Source organism: Mesocricetus auratus, unplaced genomic scaffold, assembly GCF_017639785.1.
Source record: "Mesocricetus auratus isolate SY011 unplaced genomic scaffold, BCM_Maur_2.0 Super-Scaffold_100013, whole genome shotgun sequence".
Lineage (NCBI taxonomy): Eukaryota > Metazoa > Chordata > Mammalia > Rodentia > Cricetidae > Mesocricetus > Mesocricetus auratus.
This window is the reverse complement of record NW_024429196.1, coordinates 47,363,463-47,390,085: the sequence shown is the minus strand read 5'-3', so window position 1 is coordinate 47,390,085 and position 26,623 is coordinate 47,363,463. Positions and strand designations below refer to the sequence as shown.

Here is a 26,623-nt window from a genome sequence, read left to right as displayed (position 1 = left end):
CTCAGTTCAATTATTTCTTGTCATCTACTCCTGGGTGGCTTACTTCTTTTTGTTCTAGAGCTTTCAGGTATGCGTTAAATTGCTACTATGAAATCTCTCTTTTGGGGCCCATAAAGACTGACCCACTCCATCTTGACTAAAGGTCAGAGAGTTCAAAACTGTCCTTAGTTAAGTCATAAAACCTAAAGGTCAAAGGTGTGGCTACAGTGGGATGTTTGATCTTGGCCTTGGGTGTCCTAGCTAAATAACAACAGACTTGGTCAAGGCCAGATAACGAGAAATCGCATATAAGGTGTGGTTACTAAATCCTTAGAGATTTGAGGAATAAAAGTCTGTTTGTTCTGTATACATGATCCCATGTTCCCCTTTTCAGTCATGGTATTTAAGAGTGGTGAAAACCGCCTTTAATCCCAGCACTCAGGAGACAGAGGTAGTCGGATCTCTGTTGCTGGGGGTGGGCAGTGGTGGTAGTAGTAGTGTGTGTGTGTGTGTGTGTGTGTGTGTGTGTGTGTACTTCTCTCCTTTTGATTTTTCTGGTATAAGATTATTTCCTGTATTTTCATGGATGTAGTTAACCTTCTTAAATTGGGATTTTCCTTCTAGCACTTTCTGTAGGGCTAGATTTCTGGATAGATATTGTTTAAATTTGGTTTTATCATGGGATCTCTTATTTTCTCCATCTATGTTGACTAAAAGTTTTACTGAGTATAGTAGCCTGGGCTAGTGTCTCTGGTCTCTTAGAGTGTGTAGCACATCTGTCCAAGTCCTTCTGGCTTTTAGAGTTCTCATTGAAAAGTTGTCTCATTCTAATAGATCTGCCTTTAAATGTTACTTGGTCTTTTTCCCTTGCAGTTTAATATTCTTTCTTTGTTTTGATTATTATGTGGAGGGGGTGCTTTCTTTTGTGGTCCAGTCTATTTGGTGTCCAGTGTACCTTTATAGTCATCTCCTTTTTTAGGTTAAGACAAATTTCTTTTATGATCTTGTTGAAAATATTTTCTGGGCCTTTGAGCTGGGATTTTTCTCCTTCTATTTCTATTATTCTTAGATTTGGTCTTTTCATGGTATACCAGATTTCCTGGATGTGTTGTATCAGGAGTTTTTTAGATTTAACATTTTCTTTGACCAATGTCAGCATGTAGATAGAAGAATGAAAATAGACCCATATCTATCACCCTGCACAAAACCTCCTGAGCAGAACACCAAGGTCTATAATTAATAAATGGAACCTCATGAAACTGAAAAGTTTCTGTAAGGAAAAGAAAATCATCAGGAGGGCAGAACTGCAGCCTACAGAATGGAAAAAGATCTTCACCAACCCCACAACAGACAGAGGGCTGATTTCCAAAATATATAAAGAACTCAAGAAACTAGATACCAAAAAAAAAACAATTAACAAATGGAGTACAGATCTAAACAGAATTCTCAACAGAAAAATCTCAAATGGTGAGAAATACTTACGGAGATTTTCAACATCCTTAGCCATCAGGGAAATGCAAATTAAAACAACTCTAGGATTCCACCTTACACCTGTCAGAATGGCTAAGATCAAAAACAGTAATGACAGCTTATGCTGGAGAAGATGTGGAAAGGGGGAATACTCCTCCATTGCTGGCAAGAGGTGACCCAGACCCAGAAAGACAAACATGGTATGTACTCACTCACAAGTGGATATTAACTGTAAAATAAAAGATAACTATTCTATAATTCACGACCCAGAGAGAGTAGGTAACAAGAAGGGTTTGGGCTGGGGGGAAACACCTGGATCTCCCAGGGAAGGGGAAATAGAAGATATTTTGTGAATGGACTGAAGGTGGGTGGAGATAGGAGCATTGACTGTGTTTTTACATCTGCATCTGAGCATCTGAGTAAGGGATGGTTAAAGATCTAGGTGCTATTTTCTGGGTTTGTCTTTGTTGGGTGGGTGTGTTTTTCCTTGGTTTCTGCTTCTCTGGATTTTTGGAGAGTGTGATGGCTGTGTGTTAACCTGTTTTATTGGCCTGCTTGGCTGGTGTGTTCACAGGGAATGCCTGCTGGTGTTGGAGACTGGGATTCTGAGATAAGTTGGGGGAAGAAAGGTTATAGAAGGTCCTTGTGATCCACTGAGGATGGAGTCAGAGAGGAAAGGGAGATCTCAGTGGGCTTCCTGCCTCAGAGCTAGGGGTGGGACTAGGGTAGAGGTGGGGATTGGATCTCAGGAGCAGAAGGACAGATATAGGTTTGCCCTCAGTATACTTGTTTGTACTGGCCCTTGGGTTAGTTGGGGGTGCCTACTGGGATTGGGGTCTGGGACAAATCAACAAGCAGGGGGAGAAAGATCACAAGATCTGTGAGATCTATAGGAGATGGGGAGCAAGACTGCCATGGGTGTTCTGCAGAGCTGGGAATGAAACTGGGGGACTGGGTCTGGGGTAAAAGCAATAACAAGAGAAGAGAAGGTCTGTGGGCAACCTACCTGGTTTTCTGGCAAGTGTAGTCTTTAGCTTTATTTTTATTTGCATCTGTGTGTGTGTGTGTGTGTGTGTGTGTGTGTGTGTGTGTGTGTGTGTGTGTGTGTGTGTGGTGAGTGATGTGTGTGGTGAGTCTGGAGAACGTCATTAGTTGCAGTTAGAGGGAGTTTTTGTTGCCTGACCTGGGTGTTGGGAATCAAACTCATGGACTCTAGAAGACTATCAAACACTCTCAACTACTGAGCCATCTCTCCAGCCCCAGTGTTTGCAATTTTTAATGTCTACCCTATGTGAGAAAAATAATAACTTTAAAGGGATGTTATCACCGGGCGGTGGTGGCGCACGCCTTTAATCCCGGCATTCGGGAGGCAGAGGCAGGCGGATCTCTGTGAGTTTGAGACCAAGCCTGGTCTACCAAGTGAGTTCCAGGACAGGCTCCAAAACAATACAGAGAAACCCTGTCTCAAAAAACCAAAAAAAAAAAAAAAGGATGTTATCTTCAAAAAGAAAAGGTCTTGGGGGCATCCTTGTTTAAAATACAGTGGGATCCAAAATTAAGTGAGTTTTTCCCCTCAGATGATGGTAGAAATATATAGAGCCCCTCTTTGTTATAAGGACTCAACTGAAAGTGCTACTGGGCCTGAGAAGGAAACTCAGGAAGTATTAGATGTCGTGCAATGCACAGGGCCCCTCTCACTGCCCAAAAAGAAGAGAAATGCTAATATTTCCACCTGAAATCTGTGAAGCCTAGACTTTATAAATAGTGTCTTTAAACATAAAAGCAAATCTGTTTTTACTAAAAGCTAGTTATGAGACTCTCAGAAGCTGGGATTCTTATTTAATTACATTATCTAAGCCTTTGTAGTTTGCCTCATAACATGACATATTTTCAATGTGTAACCATTGTTGCTAAGAAGAAAACATGCTTGTGTGTTTTGATTGATAGTTGCCATAAAATACAACTTCAATTACCCATGTCCCTTGAAAAAATAAAGTACTCAGAAGGTGGAGGTGTTTAAACTAATTCTAGATAAGTCTGAATGCTTTCACTAGCAAAGCATGCTCACCAGTAAAATGTCACATTGCAGGCAAGAAGAATGGGGAAGATTAACTGTGACACTGTCGTTCCTCCAGTAATCAAGGAAAGTAATTCTTTTAGGACCAAACTCCTAAAACATCCCAGATGCAGGAAAATAATGTCTCTAATCCTAGCACTTTTGAGGCAAAGGCTAAGAATGGTGTGGTTTCAAGGCCAGCCTGTGCTAGATAGTAAGTTCCGGGACCACCTGAGCTACAAAGTGAGAGCCTACCCCCTCCAAAAAAAGGCTCAAAACTATCCAATAGCCACAGAATATGTTTAGCTAATATTAATATCAAGTTCTGTGATGGCTGTTTTTAGTTGTCAATTTGATTAATGTATCTGTGAGGATGTTTCCAAAGAGGTTTGCTTGGGTTTTCTTGTTTTGTTTTGTTTTTTGAGACAGGGTTTCTCTGTGTAGCCCATGATGGCCTGGAACTAGCTCTGTAGACCAGGCTGGCAATAAACTCACAGAGATCCACCTGCCTCTGCCTCCCGAGTACTGGGATTAAACATGTGTACTACTGTGCCGAGCTTTCCCAAAGAGGTTTGACTGAGGGGAAGACCTGGCTGAATTCAGGAGGCACCATGTGCATGAACTGGAGACTCAGACTGAAGAGACAAAAGCACCAGCTTTCCCTTCCTCTGCTTCCTAGTTTGGACCAGGTCTGCCATGTCCTTCCCACCATGATGGCCTGTAATCCTCCCAACTGTGGGCCAAGAGACACTCTTCCTCTCAAGTTGTTTTGTCTGGAGCATTTATTCACAGCAACAGGAAAAGTTGTGACATGGGCTCACTGAAATGACAAATGTAGTAAGAACACATTACATAGAAGGACAATTTCATTTGATGAAATATGGTGGGAATTTCTGGACTTTTTCGGAAAATTAAGAGTCCTTCATAGTTAAACAAGAGTAGAAAACTACTGCCCTGAAGAAACCTAGCAATTAAGACGAATATGGGGGGCATAAGTATGCCAGAAGGAGTAGAACCCCCTTCTGCAGAATGTAAATTAACAGTAGTAAGAACACCCCACCAATAAAAAGAATAGAGAAACCCAGAATCCTGATTGAAAACCCATTCCTAGGAACTCCCCCTCCTCCACTGACAATCCTGAGCATCTGCATTGAGTTATATTCAGTGGGCCCATGGAGTTTGGTGGAACACAGAGCCAGAGAAACTTCTAAACCCTTGTGACAATCAACATAACCATCACTGCTCCATTAGCCTACTCGAAGCACTACATGGTTTCCAAACTCACATTTCATTTGGGTTAGCACCTAGTACAGTTTGGATACAGTTTGCATGAGTCCCCCAGAGGTGCCTATGCTGGAAGCTTTGTCCCCAGCGTGTCAGTGTTCAGGTGGCAGAACCTTTAAGAAGTGGAAGCATGGGCTGGAGAGATAGCTCAGTGCTTACAAGCACTTGATGCTCTAACAAAGGACCTGGGTTTGATTCCCAGCACCACATGGCAGCTCACAATCATCTGTAACTCCCAATTTAGGGACTCCAATGCACTCTGCTGGCCTTCACAGGCATCAGGTGTGTGTTTGTGCAAACGCAGACATGTCTGTGTGTGTGTGTGTGTGTGTGCTTAGACTTGTTCTCAACTAGCTCTTATAACTTAAATTAATCCATTTATTCTTCTTTTTTTTTTCTTTTTTTGGTTTTTTGAGACAGGGTTTCTCTGTGGCTTTGGAGGCTGTCCTGGAACTCGCTCTTGTAGACCAGGCTGGCCTCGAACTCACAGAGATCCACCTGCCTCTGCCTCCCAAGTGCTGGGATTAAAGGCGTGCGCCACCTACATTCTATCACATATCCCATATTCCAACTTGTTCTGAGTCTGCTGGCAAAATCCATACACCTAGATTCCTTCTCCTCTTCCTCTCTCTCTCTCTCTCTCTCTCTCTCTCTCTCTCTCTCTCTCTCTCTCTCTCTCTCTCTCTCTCTCTCTCTCTCTGCCAGAAATCTTGCCTCTCCTCTCCTGCCTAACTATTGGCTGTTCGACTCTTTAATACATCGATCACAGCAACACATCTTCACATACTGTATAAATATTCCACAGTAGAAAGTTGCTTGTTTTTTAAGATAAAGCCTTGAACTCACTGTGTAGCTGAGGCTAATCTTGACTCCTGTTGATTCGCCTTAGGTTATAGGTATATACCACCAAACCCAGCTTGCCATCGTTTTGTTGACTTCTCTTTTTGGATAAAATATGACAGGTATTTTTGTTTTGCTTTGTAGATAACCTGTTATGCTATTTGTCCTTTTTTTATTTTGGTTTTTCGAGACAGGGTTTCTCTGTATTGTTTTGGAGGCTGTCCTGGAACTCGCTCTGTAGACCAGGCTGGCCTCGAACTCACAGAGATCCGCCTGCCTCTGCCTCCCAAGTGCTGGGATTAAAGGCGTGTGCCACCAACGCCCGGCTGCTATTTGTCCTTTTTTCTCCCTTAACTTGCAGTGACTTTCTGTCTTTCCCTTTTCAATGACTTCATGGTGGAAAAAGGTCCACTTTTTGGTGCTAATTTTAGGACTGGATATAATAATCTAATGTGTGTTTTACTGTTCATACAGTTTTGAGCCCTGAGTAAAAACATCCCTTCCTTGGGTTACCAAGGAATTATAATCCTCCAGACATCCTTATGTCCTCCAAGATTAGGCAGGTTGAGACTTCTGATCCTTGAATAGGCAGGATCTACATCCCTGGTCAGCTTTAAGAAGCCTCAGAAAATGGAATTTCTGCTATCATTAAGGAATTAAAGTCCTATAGGCAAAAATTAAAAGTTGAAATGAAAGGCAGGGGAACTAAGAGGTCTTGGCATTGGTAAGGAACTCCTCAACTCTGTTATCTGGAAATCAAGGAAATCCCGGAAACAGGATTACCAATTTGTCATCAAACATGCTTTGCCTTCCCCTTGACTTAGTGTCAAGACTTTCTTAAGCTTTTGACCCTCACCTTCATCTACTCAACCTATTAACCTGTACCACACACCTCATACATCACCTTGTGAGCTCGTTTCCTAATGAAACGCTCTTTAGAAAAAAATCATGCCAAAGCCTTTTCATTTAAGCTCTCTCTCTCTCTCTCTCTCTCTCTCTCTCTCTCTCTCTCTCTCTCTCTCTCTCTCTCTCTCTCTCTCTCTTTGATTTTTCGAGTCAGGCTTTCTCTGTGGCTTTGGAGGCTGTCCTGGAAGTAGCTCTTGTAGACCAGGCTGGTCTCAAACTCAGAGTTCTGCCTGCCTCTGCCTCCCAAGTGCTGGGAATAAAGGAGTGCACCACCACTGCCTGGCTTTCCCTTAAGCTTTTAAACATTTTGGGCACTGTAACTCCAAAAGCCACCAACATCTACTATCATCTATTGTTTATTTTGGTTTTCTGCCTAACACAGAGTCTCATGTAGCCATGCTTGACTGAAACTCACTTTGTAGCTGAAGGTAGCCTTGAACTCTGATCCTTCTGCTTTCTCTATACAGTGTGAAGACGATACATTTTCATTACTACAACGGGTTTAACAAATAGTTTCTGTAAACATACTTAAATGTGTCTCTCTTTTGAGAAGTCTCACAAACTGTGTAGTGCTGGCTGGTCTTGAACTTACCGAGGTTTTCCTATCTCTGCCTCCCAAGTGCTGAGATTAAAGGCATGTTTCCCCATTTTTGTTTGTTGGCAGACTCTCTTGAAGTCAGGCTAGACTCAAATCAGAGAGACAATCAGTGGAGGATGACCTTGAATATCTGAGCCCCCTGATCCTACATCTTCTACCTCCCAAGTGCTGGGCAGAGGCTTGCCTCACAAATAAAAGGTGTTGTGTTCAATGTCCCATTGCTAAAAATCTGAATAAACATAAATCGAATTATTAACTTGCCACTCTATTTCTTTCCTCACAATCCCCAATGACTCTTTCTTTTCGGTTTAAATTCCAGTTCTTTGCCATTAATCACAAGACCATGTGTCTAGTTGCCAGCATTTGCTTAAGGTTTTGCAAAGGTCGTATCATAGGTCAAGGTTGGTGGGTGTTTTTTGTTTGTTTGTTTGCTTGCTTGCTTGTTTTAATAGTTACTTTTCTCAAAGGAGTGTTTCCTGGCACATATTGGGTGTTTCTTTTAATAGTCACTTTTCTCAACGGAGTGTTTTCTGGCACGCATTTTTCAAATATTTAGCACATTATTAAAGTTCTAGTAAAATGAAAATTCTATCGAGTATTTTCTGTACACTCAAGGCTCTTCCTAGCAGCAATGCTTAAAGTACTTCTAGCCCTCAGTGTCCAAATCAACATTCATGTCCTTGTCCATTGCATCTACTCAATTCTCAATGCCCCGCAAGATAAATGGTTCACTGTCCCCGAAGCTCCATGCTCATATATTAACGAAGGGAACGCTAAACTCATGTCTGTCGTTACTACTGTGAAGTGAACAACAAATCCTGAGGCATTCTTAATTTCTGGGGGCGGGGGGAGGCGCAGAGACTGGATCTCAAGTAATACAGGCTGATCTGACACTCTAGCTGAGAATGACCTTGAATTCTTGAGCACAGGCATGCACCACCACTCTGCTCGCTTTGTTTGTTTTTTTTCCTCGTTCTATAGCTAATGCTCAACACACTGTCTCTTCTAAGTGAATTTTACGCCATTAAGCTTAAATAAAATTTAAACGATTTACGAATGGTGGCAACTTCCTCGTCTCCAAATTACATACTTCGTTATACATATGGAACCTTTCCAGAAAGTAGCAATTCGCGGCTCACGGAAATAACGGACACTTTCGGAGCTGAGCTACTCTGCTGTCTACCTTCACGCTTGCAGGTGCCAGCCGAGGTACAGGACGCAGACTCCGTCAGTCATGGGACGCGGGAGGCTCACGCACAGGCGGTCCAATCCTGAGCATGCGTGGACAGCAGCGCGCAGGCGCGGGACAGACCGCGCAGGCGCTGTGCGCGGTTGTCGCTGTGAGCGGATCCACCGGGGTTCCGGCATGCCGGGCCGGCTTCTTGTTGCCGTCTCCCGGTCGCCTCCGCACCATGGAATGCCTGCGTTGCCTGCCCAGGATGCTACCCCGCGCCGTGCAGTCCCGGCGGGCACTGTGTGCGGCGCCCCTGAGCTCCGCTGTCTGCAGCGGTCGCTCGACCCCGCTGCTCTTCGGGAGCCCGAAGGCGCCGTATTCGCCCCGCGCTGCAGGTACGCGCGTCCCACGGGGCCCCGCGCCCTTGGCCCCGCCGTCCTCACCGCTGCGCGACCTGCCCGGCTCACCCAGCCCGCAGTTTTCAAGCCAGCACCTCGGGGACTTGATTGTGGTTTCTAGTTTGCTTGTGGCTTCTAGTTTGCTTGTTGTGAGACAGGGTCTCCATCCCAGGATGGCCGCGAACTGTCAAAGTCCCCATTCTCAGCCTTCTGAATTCTGCAGTTAGAAGCGTTAACCGTTGTTTTTGTTGTCGTTTAAATTTAGCGTTTCAGTGTTGTCCGAGCATGCATGTGCCTTTCTCAGTGTGTTATGTGTGGAGGTCAGATGACAGCTTGTCCGAGTTAGTTCTGTCTTGCATCGAACTCAGTTATTAAAGCTTGGCGGCGGGCGTTTTGTTTTTTGGTTTTTTTTTGGGGGGGGAGTTGGTTTTTTGTTTGTTTTTTGTTTTTTGCTGGTCGATTCATTTGCTCAGCCGAAATATTGGTTTTCAGGACTGTACTTTTATACATACTTTTTCTTGACACTCCTCTCCCTCCTGCTGGCCTTTTTTGCCTCTGTATGCCCCCTTCTGCTTTCATATCACAGAATTATGTTAGATTGGGGTTTTTAATTTTTAATTTTGGTTTTTCGGGGTAGGGTTTCTCTATTGTTTTGGAGTCTGTCCTGGAACTCGCTAGGTAGACCAGGCTGGTCTCGAACTCAGAGATTCGCCTGCCTCTGCCTCCCGAGTGATTAAAGGCGTGCTCCACCATCGCCCGGCTTAGATTGGGGTTTTTAATTTGCTTGTTTTGAGACAGGCTCTCATTCTAGCCCAGGCCGACTTGGAACTCACCATGGAGCCCAGACTAAACTCGAAGCTAGGTAGCATGAGCTACCACGATTAGCAATATTGGGATGTTATTGATTATGTTAATTTTGTTAATTTTTCTTCTGGCCACATGTATACAATTATACAGTTGCCCTGGTATAGAATAAGGGATTCCTGGAAGTGAGGTTGAAGAATCTGAAGCCAGTGGCTAGCCTTGATGAAGTCTGCTCTTAAACTGTGTAAGCAGACAGCCAGGGAGCTCTGAGTGAAGAAAGGAGGCTTTGCTGCTTGGTGCTTTTTGTCACCCAATGAGGAAATGTGAAGAAAGTGTTTCCACAAATGTGAGTGCAGGCTCTGCTCAAAAACAGAGTCCTAACAGCAGTGCCTTCGGGTACTTTTTGTAAAATTATACTTAAAAGTTTCCCCGAAATGAGATGCTGTCAGTCAACCCCTCTTTCCCTCACTCAGTCTTTTTATATTATATGCCTTTCCCTCCCTGGATAATGCTTAGGAACCAAGTGGTCTGCAAGATGCAGGGGCTTTTAGTGTAAACATTGAAATCCAGAGTAGTAATCCTGGTGACACTTTAAGGCCTGACACTTGTTCAGTCCCTAGAGCTTACAAGGTAGAAGGGGAAAATAGATATCTGCAATGTGATTTCTGACTTCCACAGTGCTTGCACACCAATAACCAAATGTAAATTTTATTTATTTATTTACATTTGTGCAGTACTTGGGATAAAACCCAGGGCCATGTGCATGTTAGACAGGCACTGAGATTGCCTCAGCTACAGCTGACCATTCCAACCATAGAGAGAGAACCGACCTCCGGTAGTTAACAAGTTGTATAACTTTAGTACTTGGAAGCAGTGGGAAGGAATAGTGACAGAGTAGTTAGGGAAGAACAGCTAGAACCCTGACATTACAAGTGTTTCTTTTTCTAGTAGGAAAGAGTTTCAAAATTCAAGGTATTCTGAAGGTTCCCTGTACTGTGAGAATTGCAGTTGAGCTTCCAGGAAAAGTCATGCCCATAGGACATTCATTCTCTGATTTTTTTTCTTAGGTGATGCTCACCGGTCTAGAACTTCTGATGCCTCTCAAGCTACTTTAGCCAGTGTGGCCCAGGTGTTTGCTGTGGTGAGTGCACCTCATCCAATAACCTGCAAGAAGCACCTCATGCATGCTAAGTTCACAGGGTGGGATTGTTGGCTGAGGTATTTGGGTTGAATTTGGCCTGTGGCCCTAATGCCTGATATTGGTTTAGTGGCACTCTTGAAACTTCCCTAATGATTGGGTTTTTGCTGTAGAGACAGGCTGCTCAAATGGCAGCGCAAAGTTTTCATTTTTCCAGTAGAATGAAAAGTTTATATAGTACATATTAAGGGTTCCCACCAACAGCTAGTTTTGTCTTTTTTGAAACAGGTCTCATGTAACTTTGACTGACTTCAGATTGGCTATGTGATCTTGAGCTGGTCCTAGTGTGCTCCTCCATGCTAGGTTTTAATGTGCCATCACACCTACTTTATGTGATCCTGGAACCTGAACCCAGGACTTTTTGTATGCTAGGCAAACCCCAGTCCCAAAGTTTCCTTTTTGAGCACTACAGATTTTCTGAGTTTGTTTAATGCCTTGGAAGCTAGTAACCATTGAGAGACTTGGAAGATGCTCATGAGGCAACAGAGTACAGTATTTAAGTGCATGTCTGAAGGGTGGGGGTGATCTCAACTCTGAAGTGAGTCGGTTGAACTAAATGAATTAATGACACATCTGTCTGCAGGGGAGGCGGGCGCATGTATGTGTTTAAGAAATAAGGGCTTAGGTCTCTTTCTGCTCTCCTCTTTTTCTGCTCTCTTCCAGCTCTCTTACTGCTCTTTTTCTGCTCTTCCCATGGAGCAGACAGGACTTTTCCTGTCTCCCTCTTCTCTTCTGTGTCTCTTTACCTCATTTCTCTTTCCTTACCCCTTCCTTCCCTTTCTAATAAAATCCTCTCTCTCTCTCTCTCTCTCTCTCTCTCTCTCTCTCTCTCTCTCTCTCTCTCTCTCTCTCTCTCTCTCACACACACACACACACACACACTCAAAGGAAATAAGGCCTTTGGTGGCAAAAAGAAACTTAAGTAAAATTGCAAATTGATTGTTTTTGCAGCTCATTTTGTAAGCTTTTAAGGTTTCTAAAAAAAACGTTGGAAGAGTAAGTGCTTGACCTGAGGCAGACTTCCTGGGTTTAAACCCCAGTGTACTCTCTTGCTATTGGGAGATTTGAACAAGTTATTGTGATATCTTGTACCTTGGTTTTCTCATGAATAACTAGGAATAAACTGCCTTAGGTAATCGTGAGGGTAGAAGGAAGCTGAGATAACATCATTGTATTTAATTTGCTCATTTTTGAGCTAGAAATAGACATGTTTTAGGGACTGGAGAGAAAGCCAAGCACCCTCTACTGTTCCAGGGAACTTGAATCTTACTCTCAGCACCCGAACTGGGTGGCTGACAACCACATTAGCCACAACTCCAGGGGTCCAACACCTCCTGTACTCCAGGTACATACACAAACATACACAGACACAGTCATAAAAAGAAACAATTAAAGCACTTATAAAAACTACTTTAAAAATGAAAGTAACTCAAATCCCGAAAACAGTGTCTAAGACATAATAACCATCCAGCATGTTATTCTCTACAAATATTTGGGTTTAATTAACCTTAGCTTCTTAAAGAACTTTAAGGCAGGGTCTCACTGTGTAAGCTTCACTGTCTGACCTGAAGCACTCTGGATCAGCCTCTGCCTCCCACATGCTGGGATTGAAGGTGTGTACCACCATGCCCTGCTAAAGTATTTGTTAGTTTTTTGTTTTTTCAAGACAGTTTCTCTGTGTAAATTAGGTTGACCTGGAACTCAGAGATCTGCCTGCTTCTGCCTCCCGAGCACTGGGATTAAAGGCATTCACCACCACCACCTGGCTAAAACAACTTTTCCTTATGGACAGTATAAGAATTGCTTGATTCTTTTTTGTTGTTTTTGGGTTTCTTTTGTTTTGCTTTGCTTTGCTCTGCTCTTTTGAGAATCTTACCAGGCTGAGCTAAAACTCACTGGTTAGCCCAAGCTAGCCTCGTACTAGTGACAGTCTTCCTGCTTCAGCATCCCACGTGCTGGGATTGTAGTTCTGAGGCACCATGCCTGTTTCTGCAGAATTACTTGGAAAGTAATTACTCTTGGTCAGTTTTCTGGAGCTGGTCAGCTCCACAATAGAATCAATCCTAGTCTGTGTAACCCTAGCTAGTCAGGAGATGGAGGCAAAAGGATTTGAGTTTAAGGCTTGCCTGGACTACACAGTGAGCCAACTCTCCTTCCCTGGAGAAAATAGTCAGATAAGGACTGAAAGAAAATTCTTTGTAGGCAAAGTAAGTTTCTCCCAAGAACATTGATTCTGTTGGGAAGGTAAGCTAGTTACAAAGTAAACATTTTAATTTTTTGTATGCTGTCTTTCAGAAAAGGATCCCATTAAAGAAAAATGACACATAAATTTTGAGATGTAAAAATACCTAGTGTTAGTAGAGGTATGTTTTATAGGCACACTGGAAAACACCCTGTAAGTTATTATTGGCATAGTGTTCTCTAAAACTTGTCAAATTGTGTGATTATTTAAGTAGTTTTACAAATTTTCTTATTTTCAGCAGTGATTATATGTGCTTAAGAAATAAGTCTAAGGAACTTGCATAAGACAAAACTAGAATGCCTTAATATAAGTGACAATGGTGTAACTGGGACATTATATGAGACCACTGGCAATGGGTCCAAGATCTAACACTAATGCACAAACTGACTTGTGGAGCCCATTCTATATGGAGAGATACCTTGCCCGGCTACAGGGGTGTGGGTGTGGAGAGGAGCCTTGGTCCTGCCTCAACTAGATGAAGGGACAGACTTAGTAGACTTCCTGGGGAGGCCTTACCCTCTTTGTGGAGCAGATGGAGGAGAGGTTGAATTGAGAGAGTGGGAGGGACGGAGGGAGGGAGAACTGGGATTGGAATGTAAAAAATAAATTAATAAAAATATTTTAAAAAGAAATCTAAGGCAAGCTAGTCTATATTACATGGATACAAAGCTTTTATTAAAAATTGACTTTGGCATTTCCTGCTGCTTCTGCCCTCCTGCTGATCAGATCTTTGTTCATGAGAAGCAGACTGAGTATTATAAGGTTTGTTGTGCTTCCGCTAACACAGCCTACACTGTGCTTCCCGTGGATTGTGTTTACTGTCTTTCTTTTTTTTTTTTTTTTTTAGGTTTTTTGGTTTCTTTCAGTTTTTTTTAGAGACAGGGTTTCTCTGTATTGTTTTGGAGCCTGTCCTGGAACGCGCTCTGTAGACCAGGCTACGCTCTGTAGACCACACTGGCCTTGAACTCACAGAGATCTGCCTGCCTCTGCCTCCTGAGTGCTGGGATTAAAGGTATGCGCCACCAACACCTGGCATGTTTTTACTTTCTAAAGTGGAACAGTCCAACCCTTCACATTTGACTCCTTCAACCATGACTGACACAAGCATACGGAAAAGTGTCCCTCTACTGAGCAGAAATTAATGTGACCTCATGTGTGTTGGGATTGCTGCCAGCAGGCAACTTTTCTGTACATTTCTACTCATTCTGCAGGGCCTGCCAGAGACTCTTAGCTCCGAGAAGACATTTAGATTTGTGAAATAGGCAGTCCTTGGTCCCATTCTGCTGAGAAGGCTAAAAAGGCAACAAGGCAGGGCATCATGTTTCCACTGAGTGGTGTTCCCAACCCAGGAATCATTGTCAGTCCTTTACCAGCCAGGAAGTTCTTGCAGCCACCTGAGGTTTCCCTAGCCTGTTAACTGATGAATTTGCAGAGGAGGATGTAAGACCCATGGCTTAAGAGTTCCCCAGGCCTCCCGGCAACACACTTCCAGGGCCCCCACAGTGAACACAGCAAGACTTAAAGCATGTCCTGCCCAATGCATTCACTCATCAGGCCTCTGTTACCCAAACAAGGTTACCTGGAGACAAGACTGATTTCTCCTGAATGGATTTCTTTTTTGGTTTTTCGAGACAGGGTTTCTCTGTGGCTTTGGAGGCTGTCCTGGAACTTGCTTGGTAGTCCAGGCTGGTCTCAAACTTACAGAGATCCGCCTGCCTCTGCCTCCTGAGTGCTGGGATTAAAGGCGTGCGCCACCAACGCCTGGCCTGAATGGATTTCTAGAGGAAGTCAATCTACCAGGTTTATTAGCAAAGGAAAGGGTTTTTTTTCTTCTGACTTCTGCAGCCATATTTAACTTAAGGTCAGATATGATTTTTAGCTGCATTTCAAAATTTTAAGGCTGTTTCTCAGAACATAAATACACTGAATTGAGATTAATATTTGTTTTTATTATCTTTAGACAAAGTTTGACAAAGAAGGAAATGTTACTTCTTATGGTGAGTATCTTATCAGTGAACTAGTGAATTGGTGGGAAATTGGAAATTGTAGCGTTAGAGTACAGTGTTCTTTGTATTTGCTACTGTGTTGAAGGAAGTCCCTCCTCAACATTTGTTCATCAGCCCTCGTGGGACGGCAACCACTGTGGACAGGTCTCTGCCTTACTTCCTTTTGACAGGAGTCACGTGGACTCCCAGGGTGTTTAGAGTAGAGCTGAATGTAGAGGTGTTGTTCCTCTTTCTGTCAGTCTCCCTTACACAGCCCTTCAATTTCTAGTCATTATGAAACAGGTTTAAAGTAGAATTACCATCCCATTTTGTCATCGTCCGTCTGCCCTCCCCCCTTTACAATGAGAAAGATGGAGGTGTAAGGCACTAGGTGGCAGTCATGTGACAGTCTGCCTCTGGACAGCACTCCTAAATATGGAGCTAGGTATTGCTTCACCTGAGGCTCCTGTTTCACCTCTCCCCTGCAGCCCGGTGGTCCTGTTCCATCCTTGCTTAGGTCCTCGTATTTGAGCCAGGGTCTCCTCCTAAGCTTTTGTGCATACAGTCCTGTAGGAGGTGTGGCTTGACACAAAGACGATACTGCTGTCCCCAGCCAATCACAAGTTTCTCTCATCTGCTGTATTCTTAGCTAATAAATTTCGTTTTCAGATAGAAGAATCTACTGTGGGTATCAGCTTTTCTCAGATTTTATTTGTTCAGTACTAAATTACTAAATTCACTCAAAGATTCACAACACTGAATATGATGCTATGGTGGTTGAAATAGAAATATAGGAACTGGAGAAATGGCTCAGCAACTAAGAGCAATTGTTCTTGGAAAGAACCCAGGTTAAGTTCTTAGCAGCTATACGGTAGTTCACAGCCATCAGTAACTCGAGTTCCAGGGGATCCAGTGTAGCAGTCTGGTCTCCACAGACACCAGACATGTGATGCGTATCTGTATATGTAGGCAAAACACTCACATACATACATAAACCTAAAAATCCAGTTAATAAAATTCATTTTCAAGAAAAATATGACTGTGGGCTGGAGATATAGCTCTGTTGGTAGAACTTACCTAGAACGCTACACTACCTAGATTTAGTCCCAGCAACAACTGGATTTGGTTCTGCATGCCTACAATCATGTTTGAGGTCATCTTTGGCTTTGTAAGGAGTTCAAGGACAGGCTGGGATATACGATATCCTGTCATAGAGACAGACTATGTCCAGAGGTAGAGATTGCTGCTGTAGGTTCTTACCATGCTTGATTGTGGTTTTTATATTGGTCCCTAATGGGCTGCTGAGCACAGTGAAATGTTCTAGAAAAATACAGAAGTGAAGGAAGAATTTGAGTTAGCATAATCTGCCTTTATGGTCAGAATAGGTATTAAAGACTCACATAAGCCTTGTTTTTGATAATAACAGAAAAGTGCTGGTAGGGACTATAGGAGCCCACAGTCTCTGTTTCTCTTACAGAGAGGAAGAAAACTGAGTTGTACCATGAGTTAGCACTCCAGGCCAGAGACTTGAGGTTTCAGCATGTGATGAGTATCACGACCCGGAACAACAGGATTATCATAAGGATGGAGGTAAGGGCTGTGCTCTGAGTTCACCACTGAGTCCTGGCCAGCTTGCTTAGGGTGAAGGTTAATAGAATCTTTGCAAAATTGGGGGTAGTGGTATACACCTTTAACCTCAGCACTCAGAGGCAGAGACAAGCAGATCTCTGTGAGTTCAAGGCCAGCCTGCTCTACATAACAAGTTCCAGAACAGCCAGGACTTATCTAAAAGAGAGAAAGATTGGAAGGAAGTGGGATTTTTGTTGCTGTATATTATAAGAGTAGAACTTGTTCTGAATGGATTGTATGTTTCTAACCGGCATGATGCTGCTCTCTTTTGTGCTGGGAAATTCTGATTGTGATCTTCATTGGCCTTTGAATTTAGTTGTAGTTTCACACGAAGAAAGAATCTATTTATACCTGGGGAGCGGAGGGGAGATGGAGTGGAGTGGGGGAGTGGAGGAATGGGGAGCCGGGGAGGAGGGGAGGGAGAGGGAACTGAGAGTAACATGTATAAAAAGTTAAATAAAAAATTATTATATATTAAAAAAGAATCTATTTATAATGATAGTACTTTGTATAGCTGAAGTGGCTATGTAGCTGAAGATGAGGTTGACCTGGTCATGCTGTCTCTGTCTCCCCAGTGCTGGAATTATAAGCACAAGTCACCACACCAGCTGAAATAGATGTTTTTCCATTTGTATCCCGTAAAGTGCAGTTATGGTACAACCTTGTCTACCAAGAAGCATCTGGTTTTCCATATACACCAGGAATGTCTGTTAAATTTTGAAACCTTAGTTTAAACTTGTATCTAACACTGTCTAAAAATTGGTGTCCTTAACTTACCTTCTCAGAAGACACTGACTGTATTGAATTTCTTTAATGTAGACCTCAGTTGTTTGGACCTGTGAAATCTTATGGATCTAAAATAGATGAGAGGCCAATCAGAGGTGCTGGGCCCTGAAATATGCATGCACTTTCTTTTTAAATTTGTCTTAGATTAGATTTTTGTCCCTTAATCTAGATTTAATCAAAATAATCACAACAAAAGCAATCTGCTCCCAAATTATTATTTTTTCTCTAGGAAATATCTTCATTCTTGTTATCAGTAGCCACTGCTTCTAGAAGTATCTCTTTGTATCAATAAATTTGTGTGAGATGAAATTAAGCAGGATGTTAAACTATGGGACACAGATACCATACTGTACTGTACTATACTATACTATACTGATAGATGGACAGAAAAGTAACACTATATAACCTCTCAACTTTTTAAGAACATTTTCATAATGTACTATTAGAAGGTTTATGTGAGAAAGACCAATCCTAATTTCTATGTCATAAAGTAGTCACAGGCTACAAAATCTTTTTTTCTTCCTACATCTTTTTTTTTTTTAACCTTTATGTGTAAGGGTGTTTTCCCTGCATATATGTCTGTGTGCTACATGCATGTAGTGCCCTCAGAGGCCAAGAGAGGGCATCAGATACCCTAGGACTGGAGTTGCACTTGTGAGCCATTGTGTGGGTGCTAGGAATCAAACCTGGATCCCCTCGAGGAGCATCCGGTTCTCCTAGCCACTGAGTCATTTCTCAGCCTTCCACATGTCTTTAACAGATAATATTTTAGTTTGTCTTTAGAAAATTTTCTCTCATTTAGTTTTTAAAACAGGGTCTCACTATGTAACCCTGACTGTTCACACCCAGTTAGAAATTTTATACTGTCCGTAGTTTGAAGCACTGAGCTATGTCTTGTCTGTAATTTCAAATTAACTCAATAAATTGGTGATATTTTCAAAATATCACCCAAATTACTATGATTAAACCACTTCTAAAAGTCTATCCAAAACTTGACATTCTTTAAAGTTCAAGGACCATTTTAGTGGAGTCTGGGAGGAGAAAACAAGAGTGGGTACCAGAAAGAGGAGAATATATAAGTAGAGAAATAATTGGCCAGAGAGGTTACACAGTGTTTAGAGCACTTATTACTCTTGCAGAGGACCTGGGTTTGATGCCCAGCACCCACATAGTGGTTAGCAGCCATCCAAAATTCAAATTGCAGGTTATCTGATGACCTCTTCTGCCCTCCTCAGGCACCAAGCACACAGGTGGTACACATATGTACACGCAGGCAAAACAGCATAAAATAAAATGAATAAAATATTATTCGGAGAAAGTTAATCGTGCCTTTTGAGTTGGAGCACAGGAAAGCAGGCCCATCTGCTGTGACTTATCAAAGCATCTGTCTATAGGGGCTGGGTAGAAGGAAGGGTTCCAAGAAGGAGGTGGAGGAGAGCAGATGTTCAAGGACATGCTCAGCTATACAGTGTTCACAGCCAGCCTGCTGTACATGAAACCCTGGCCCAAAAAATCCAACCCGTAGCAAGACATCTGCTAGGAAATGCATGAGAAAATAGGGAATAGGTGAGGAACAAAGTTACCTAACCCAGTTATTCAGGAGGTTTGGCTAGGGGAGCTGAGGTATGAAGACTGCTATCTGAAGAGAATAAAACGAGCTGGCAGATCTTCATCACTAAGCCTGGAAGAGCACTAAGTCAATGTAACTTTCCATACCTCTTCTATATTGTATGTGGATACCAGCCTAAACCCTAAAACTGTGCTTGCTCTTGTTAGGAAATGAAATGAACACTAATTTGGTTTAGTTTTAGTCTAAGATTAGTAAAATGAACTCAGTTTTGTGAATTTACTTTTTGCTCCCGCTTATTAATAACCTGCATCTTGGTGGATGTGTGCATATGTATATGTACACATACATTCTTTTCTGTTGCTTTTCCAGTATTTGAAGGCTGTGGTAACTCCAGAGTGTCTTCTGATACTAGACTATCGGAATTTAAACCTGGAGCAGTGGCTGTTCCGGGAACTGCCATCCCAACTGGCTGGAGAAGGTCAGCTTGTCACATACCCGTTGCCGTTTGAGTTCAGAGCTATTGAAGCACTCCTGCAGTATTGGGTAAGCCTGATTGGGTGTATTGTCTGGAGTGAGTGTGAAGACAGGTTAGTACTGACTGTTTCAAAGCTGCTTCCACAGCAGTCACTTGTACAACTCCTCCAGAAAGACAACTTCATCCTTCAGCTTTATGACCCAGCCAAGTAAACCTAAAGACTCTTGAGAGGAAACTGAGGAAGCACTTTTCAAATTGGCTGCCTTTATACGCTTTTATGTTTTTATTATTTTTTTGTTTATTAATGCTTGTTGAATCCCCCTGTGTATACCAGTCTGGCCTTGAACTAAGGTGGTCCACCTGCTTCATCCTCTCTAGTATTAGCGTTACACGCGCCTGCCACCACACCTGTCTGTGCACTTTCAGTGACCGCATTATGGGATGAGAATTCAGGAGACCTTTAGTTGGGATGTGAGCTCAGGGCACCTCTCACTTAGTTCTTCAAAATGAATTGTGTAATGCAAGTGCTCACACACCTCTTGTTTGGGACTAAGACTGACAGGAACCATGGTTCCTCTCTCTCTCTCTCTCTCTCTCTCTCTCTCTCTCTCTCTCTCTCTCTCTCTCTCTCTCTCTCTCTCTCTCTCTCTCTCTCTCTCTCCCTCTCCCCCGAGACAGGACAGGGTTTCTCTGTATTGTTTTGGAGGCTGTTGGTCCAGCCTGGCCTCGAACTCACAGAGATCCGACTGCCTCTGCCTCCCGAGTGCTGGGATTAAAGGCATGCGCCAGCACCACCAGGCGGAACCGTGGTTCTTCTAATGACCCCTGCCCCATAAATCATTAGTTACTAGATTCCTGGGAGTTGCACAAGCTCAATCAAGGTGACCACTGCCTTCCCAGTCCCTTGTAATCTTTTATGATTTTTCCTGCCCCTAGTTAGTCTGGATTGTACTGTTGAGGATCTAGCTGCAATCAGGAGTCAGTGCTGGGAACTTATTAGCCAGAGTCGGGGATGGAGAGGACATCTGAAAGGATAGAAGAGTACCTTTCTCTGTTACCTGCTTTGCTTCAGTGAGGGGACAGATGCTTCCTTCTCTACTGGAGCAGGAGCAACAGCACTGTGCATACAGTAGTGCCTGACTGGCGGGGCTGACTCAGGAGTCATAATAAGGGAATGTATGTAGTCTGCTCCGGGAGAACAGAGGGAGCTCAGCGGTCTAGTGTAAAATAGCAATTCTTGCCTGTGCCATGGGGTCCCTGGAAATTTTCTTTCTGAAAGAGCATTATAGTATCAAGCCAACCATTTCCTCATGGTATCCACTTTCAAATAAAGGAGAGCCCCTCAGCCCATCTGTGGACCAGGACACCAGGAGCAGGAGGCTTTACCAGGACCTGGAGTAGGGTCTTAGCCTCCCAGCCACACGAAGTCCAGCTCTTGTGGACCAGAGGGTTGGTGTCTCTTAATGTTCCACTTCAGGTCTTCTGACCCTGGAAGTGGATCCTGTTATACAAAATAAAAGAATTTACATTCGGGGTTGCAATTTACAAGTCAGAAGATGGGTTGTGCTTCTGAGATAAAACGTTGTGGTGTAGTAGCATTTGTATTCTTAATTCTGCTGCTTTATTCATTAGTCTTGTGTTGTTTGCCACTTGATGTCCTATTATCAATTTATTCCTGTTGAATACAGCCATGCTTGTATTAGCTTAAGAAAAAGATACTTTGAGATTTACAGCAATTTAATGTATCTTAAGTCAAAGTCAAGCTTCAGTTTTCGTCTACCTCCCAAGGGCTGGAATTATAGGCATATGTGACAACATATCTAGTTCATGCAATGCTATGGATCAGACCTGGAACTTCATGCATGCTAGACAAACTCTCTACCACCTGAACTACATCTCCATCCTAAGCTTCAGTCGCTAAAAGGTCATTATCCACAGCAATTTTGAACAGTGTTCTGTTTACAGAAAACAGCTATTCCTAAAGTGAAATGGGTGCTTTGACTTGGAATTTCAGGTTTTTAACTAAAGATTAATTTTATATTTACTATATATGTGTGCACATGTATGTAAGTGCCAGCAGAGGCCAGGGGGTGTTGGATCTCCTGGAGTTTGAGTTACAGTTGTGAGCTGCCTGACATGCCCATTGGGAACCAAATTCTGGTCCTTTAGAAGAGCAGGAAGTGCTCTTAGCCACTAAGCCATCTCTCCAGTCCCCAGGATGGCAAATCATTCCCTAGTCCTTTCTTAGTTAACTGTCTAAAGAGGAAGGCTGTTGCGGAGGCATAGATAATGATGCACAGGACTAGGTTCAAATATTAAATACAATTTGCTTCGGGGAGAAGTCACTTACACAAGAAGCAGATGGCCGCTGCAGACAGGCTGCTCCCTATGACCCGACTAGACTTGAGAGAGCCACCTGCCCGGACCCCAGACCTAAACTCAAGTCCTTACCTGTGACCACATCCAAGCGGTCAGGGTGGATATCTTACTACAGACCTTCTGAGAGTTAATTCTGAGCCTAGTGACAGCATTACATGTTGCTCTTCTAACCCAGGAGATGTAGCTTTTGAGTCATATATAAGTAGGTGTTCTGAATTGCTCTCAGTGTTTTGGGATAGCACAAATGTCTGTGTTTAATCAGAGGCTTCACTGATCCTAAGTTCTAAAAAGGTTGTTTTAATTCTTATGAAAGGCCATGTTGTTATCTAGATCAACACCCTTCAGGGGAAACTTAGCATCCTGCAGCCACTGATTCTTGAGACCCTGGATGCATTAGTGGACCCCAAGCATTCCTCTGTCGACAGAAGCAAACTGCATGTCCTACTCCAAAATGGCAAAAGGTAAATATGGGTGATTTGTCAAGCTGGGTATTAGAGACAGATTAATTGATATCTACAGAGAGATGACTAATGTAAATGCACAGGTGACACTAGTGTGATTCTACTTTACTAATGATAACAGCTTTCCACGATGGACTCATAGTGTTTTTGTAGCGGCATTTTATTTTGTTTTTCTTTGAGGATTCCTGGGAGGAAGAGACATGTTTTATTGTCTGACCTTGAACTCAGTGGAACTCAGGCTTGCTGTAGTCTCCTGCCTCAGTCTCCTCAGTGCTGGAATTGTTTTTTGTTTTAGAGTAGTTTGCATAGGTAGGAGATTGAACTAAAGGAGCACATAGTGTAATACTGACTGGAAGATACTGCACAAACATTGTTGTAAGGCCCATCTGTCAACCCCATTCAGTAGTTAAGGCTGTCCTCATTTTGATAGCAAATTCATTGATTTAAATTACTTATCCCCCAAACTAAGGCCCATGTTCATTTTATAAATTCATAATTCATCTAAGAATTTAAATTTTCTGCATTAATTTGTGTCATACTTTAAATAAGCATACTCTAAAACTTATACTCCCCAACTTTTCTTGAAAATTTAGCTGTTGCTATGGTTCAGTAGTAGAGTGCTTACCTGGTGTGTGTGTGTCCCTGAGATCAGTCCTCAGCACCACAGAAAAAGTGTTCAAAACACTGATAAAACCTGATGTGGGGGAAGGGGTGTGGTTGTTAGAGAGATGAGGGTACCTCCCACCCCAAAACTCACACCCCTTTACGCCTTTTTTTTTTGACTTTCAAATTCTTTTTTTTCTTTTTTTATTATTATTTTAATTTTAAATAGCCTGTTTTATATGTCAATCCCAGTTCCCTCTCCCTCCCCTCCTCCCGTACCCCCCCACCTTCCCCCCCATCCTCCCACCTTATCGCCACTTCTTTCCACATAGGGGATATCTAGAGTCTGTCATTTCACTCAGGGCAGGGTCCAGGTACTCCCCTAAGAGTCCAGGCTGAGAGAGCATCCCTCTTTGTGTTATGGACACACGTAGTCTGTTTATAAGCCAGGGATAAACACTGATCCACTGCCCAGGGCCCCATAGGTTGGCCAGGTCTCCTCACTGACTCTCACATTCAGGGGGTCTGGATCAGTCCCTTGCTGGCCTCCCAGCTTGTCGATCTGGGGTCCAAGAGCTCTCCCCTGTTCAGATCAGCTGTCTCTGCTGGTTTTGCCAGCCCATTCTTTGCCAATTTGCTCATCGCTCCTTTCTCTCTGTCACTGGGTTCCTTGGGTTCAGTTCAGTGTTTAACGGTGGGTGTTTGCCTCTGCTTCCATCTGTCCCTGGATGAAGGCTCGAGGATGGTTATGGACATCAAGTTCATTATCATGAATGGGCACGTGAGGTGGTCTCTCCACTATTGCTTAGCTTGCCAATTGGTGTCATCCGTTTAGATCACTAGAGGTCACAATAGTGCTTGATCTGTCTTCTAACCTATGATTCCCTCTTTCCCCTATTCTACCCCCCACTCAACCTTCCTGTTCCCCCATGACCTACTCTCTCTTCTTCGTCTGCTCCTCTCTTCTTCCCAGCTCCTATTCCCCCCCACCCCTGGCCGTGTTCCCAATCTATTCAGAAGATCTCGCCTCATTCCTCTTCTCTGGGGTACCATGCATATCTTTCTTAGGTTCTTTCCTGTTTTCCAGACTCTCTGTCAGAGGAAGTGCAGACTGGCACTATCCTGATCCATGTCTAAAATCCATATATGAGTGAGTACATACCATGTTTGTCTTTTTGTGACTGGGTTACCTCACTCAGGATGGTTTCTTCTAGTGCCATCCATTTACCTGCGAATTTCAAGATTCCATTGTTTTTTTCTGCTGAGTAATACTCCATTGTGTAAATGTACCACATTTTCTCTATCCCCTCTTCAGCTGAGGGGCATCTAGGTTGCTTCCAGGTTCTAGCTACTACAAATAATGCTGCTATGAACATAGTGGAACAGACATCCTTGTTGTATGAATGGGCATCTTTTGGATATATGCCTAAAAGTGGGGTTGCTGGGTCTTGTGGTAGATTGATTCCCATTTTCCTGAGGAATCTCCATACTGACTTCCAAAGTGGCTGTACAAGTTGGCACTTCCACCAGCAATGGAGGAAGTGTTCCCCTCTCTCCACATCCTCTCCAGTATAAATTGTCTTTGGTGTTTTTGATTTTAGCCATTCTGACAGGAGTAAGATGGTATCTCAAAGTTGTTTTGATTTGCATTTCCCTGATGGCTAAGAATGTTGAGCACTTTCTTAAGTGTCTCTTGGCCATTTTATATTCCTGTATTGAGAATTCTCTAGTTAGTTCTGTACCCCACCTTTTAATTGGATCCTTTGGTGTTTTGGAGACTTGCTTCTTGAGTTCTTTGTAAATCTTTTGGAGATTAGCCCTCTGTCAGATGTGGGGTTAGTGAATATCTTTTCCCATTCTGTGGACTGCCTTTTTGTCTTGCTGACTGTGTCCTTTGCCTTACAGAAGCTTCTTAGTTTCAGGAGGTCCCATTAGTTAATTGTCGATCTCAGTGTCTGTGCCACTGGTGTCATGTTCAGGAAATGGTTTCCTGTACCAACTCGTTGAAGAGTATCTCCCACTTTCTCTTCTAAGAGTTTCAGTGTGGTTGGATTTATGTTGAGATCTTTAATCCATTTGGACTTAAGTTTTGTACAAGGCGATAGACATGGATCTATCTGCAGTCTTCTGCATACCAGTACCCAGTTATGCCAGCACCATTTGTTGAAGATGCTTTCTTTTTTCCATTGTATAGTTTTAGCTTCTTTGTCAAAAATCAATTGTTCATAGGTGTGTGGGTATCCCCTTGATCTCCTTTGTTGTCTTATTGCTGTAGGCAGAACTTCCAAGTACAATATTGAAGAGCTATGGAGAGAGTGGACAGCCTTGTCTTGTTCCTGATTTTAGAGGAATTGCGTTGAGTTTCTCTCCATTTAGTTTGATGTTAGCTGTTGGTTTACTATATATTGCTTTTATTATGTTCAGGAATGTTCCAGTTATCCCTGATCTCTCTAGGACCTTTATCATGAAGGGGTGCTGGATTTTGTCAAAGGCTTTTTCAGCATCTAGTGAGATGATCATGTGGTTTTTCTTTTGCAGTTTGTTTATATGGTGGATTACATTGATAGATTTTCTAATGTTGAACCATCCCTGCATTCCTGGGATGAAGCCTACTTGATCATGGTGGATGATTTTCCTGATGTTTTCTTGAATCCGGTTTGCTAGTATTTTATTGAGTATTTTTTGCATGGATGTTCATGAGGGAAATTGGTCTATAGTTCTCTTTCTTAGTTGTATCTTTGTGTGGCTTAGATATCAAGGTAATTGTAGCCTCGTAAAAAGAGTTTGGCACCAGGCAATGGTGGGCACACCTTTAATCCTAGCACTCGGGAGGCAGAGGCAGGCGGATCTCTGTGAGTTCGAGGCCCGGCTGGACCGACAGCCTCCAAAACAATACAGAGAAACCCTGTCTTGTAAAACCAAAAAATAAAAAAGAGTTTGGCAGTGAGCCTCCTGCTTCTATTGTGTGGAATACTTTGAGGAGTATTGGAATTAGCTCTTCTTTGAATTTCTGGTAGAATTCTGCACTGAAGCCATCTGGGCCTGGGCTTTTTTTGGTTGGGAGACTTTTGATGACTGTTTCTATTTCATTAAGGGTTATAGGTCTGTTTAGATTGTTTATCTGTTCTTGATTTAGTTTTGGCAAGTGATATCTATCCAGTAAATTGTCCATTTCATTTAAATGTTCTAATTTTGTGGAGTACAGATTTTCAAAGTATGCCCTGATGATTCTCTGGATTTCCTCAGTGTCCGTTGTTATGTCCCCCTTTTCATTCCTGATTTTGTTAATTAGCATGCTCTCTCTCTGTCTTTTGGTTAGTTTGGACAGAGGTTTAGGTTTGTCTATTTTGTTGATTTTCTCAAAGAACCAACTCTTTGTTTTATTGATTCTTCTCAATGTTTTCCTGGTTTCTACTTTATTGATTTCAGCCCTCAATTTGGTTATTTCCTGGTATCTGCTCCTCCTGGTGAGTTTGCTTCTTTTTGTTCTAGAACATTCAGCTATGCTATTAATTCTATTATATGACTGTTCTCCAGTTTCTTCATGTGTGCACTTAGTGCTATGAACTTTTCCTCTCAGCACTGCTTTCAGAGTGTCCCATAAGTTTGGATATGTTGTGTCTTCATTCTCATTGAATTCCAGGAAGTCTTTAATTTCTTTTTTTATTTCTTCCTTTACCCAGGGATGGTGCAATTGTGCATTGTTTAATTTCCATGAGTTTGTAGGGTTTCTGCGATTTGTGTTATTGTTGAATCCTAATTTTAATGCATGGTGGTCTGATAAGA

General features: G+C 42.7%; 2 protein-coding genes across 3 annotated transcripts in view; one reads left to right on the top strand and one right to left on the bottom strand.

Annotated features, from left to right (window-relative positions):
• The window catches only part of Dcdc2 (doublecortin domain containing 2), a 213,837-nt gene extending 205,428 nt beyond the window's left edge, over window positions 1-8,409 (bottom strand). Inside the window, exon 1 of one of the 2 annotated variants that reach the window (XM_040755753.1) lies at window positions 8,317-8,409. The gene's annotated coding sequence lies outside the window, so the exon portion shown is untranslated. Of the gene's footprint in view, window positions 1-8,223 lie in introns of both variants that reach the window. The other variant, XM_040755752.1, reaches the window with a different exon arrangement.
• Window positions 8,410-8,453: 44 nt separating this feature from the next.
• The window catches only part of Mrs2 (magnesium transporter MRS2), a 35,052-nt gene continuing 16,882 nt past the window's right edge, over window positions 8,454-26,623 (top strand). The window contains exons 1-6 of the mRNA XM_040755751.1: window positions 8,454-8,702; window positions 10,577-10,650; window positions 14,910-14,946; window positions 16,412-16,524; window positions 19,289-19,462; window positions 22,104-22,234. Coding sequence (XP_040611685.1) covers window positions 8,546-8,702; window positions 10,577-10,650; window positions 14,910-14,946; window positions 16,412-16,524; window positions 19,289-19,462; window positions 22,104-22,234 — 686 coding nt within the window. The 5' untranslated portion in view covers window positions 8,454-8,545. The remainder of the gene's footprint in view (window positions 8,703-10,576; window positions 10,651-14,909; window positions 14,947-16,411; window positions 16,525-19,288; window positions 19,463-22,103; window positions 22,235-26,623) is intronic.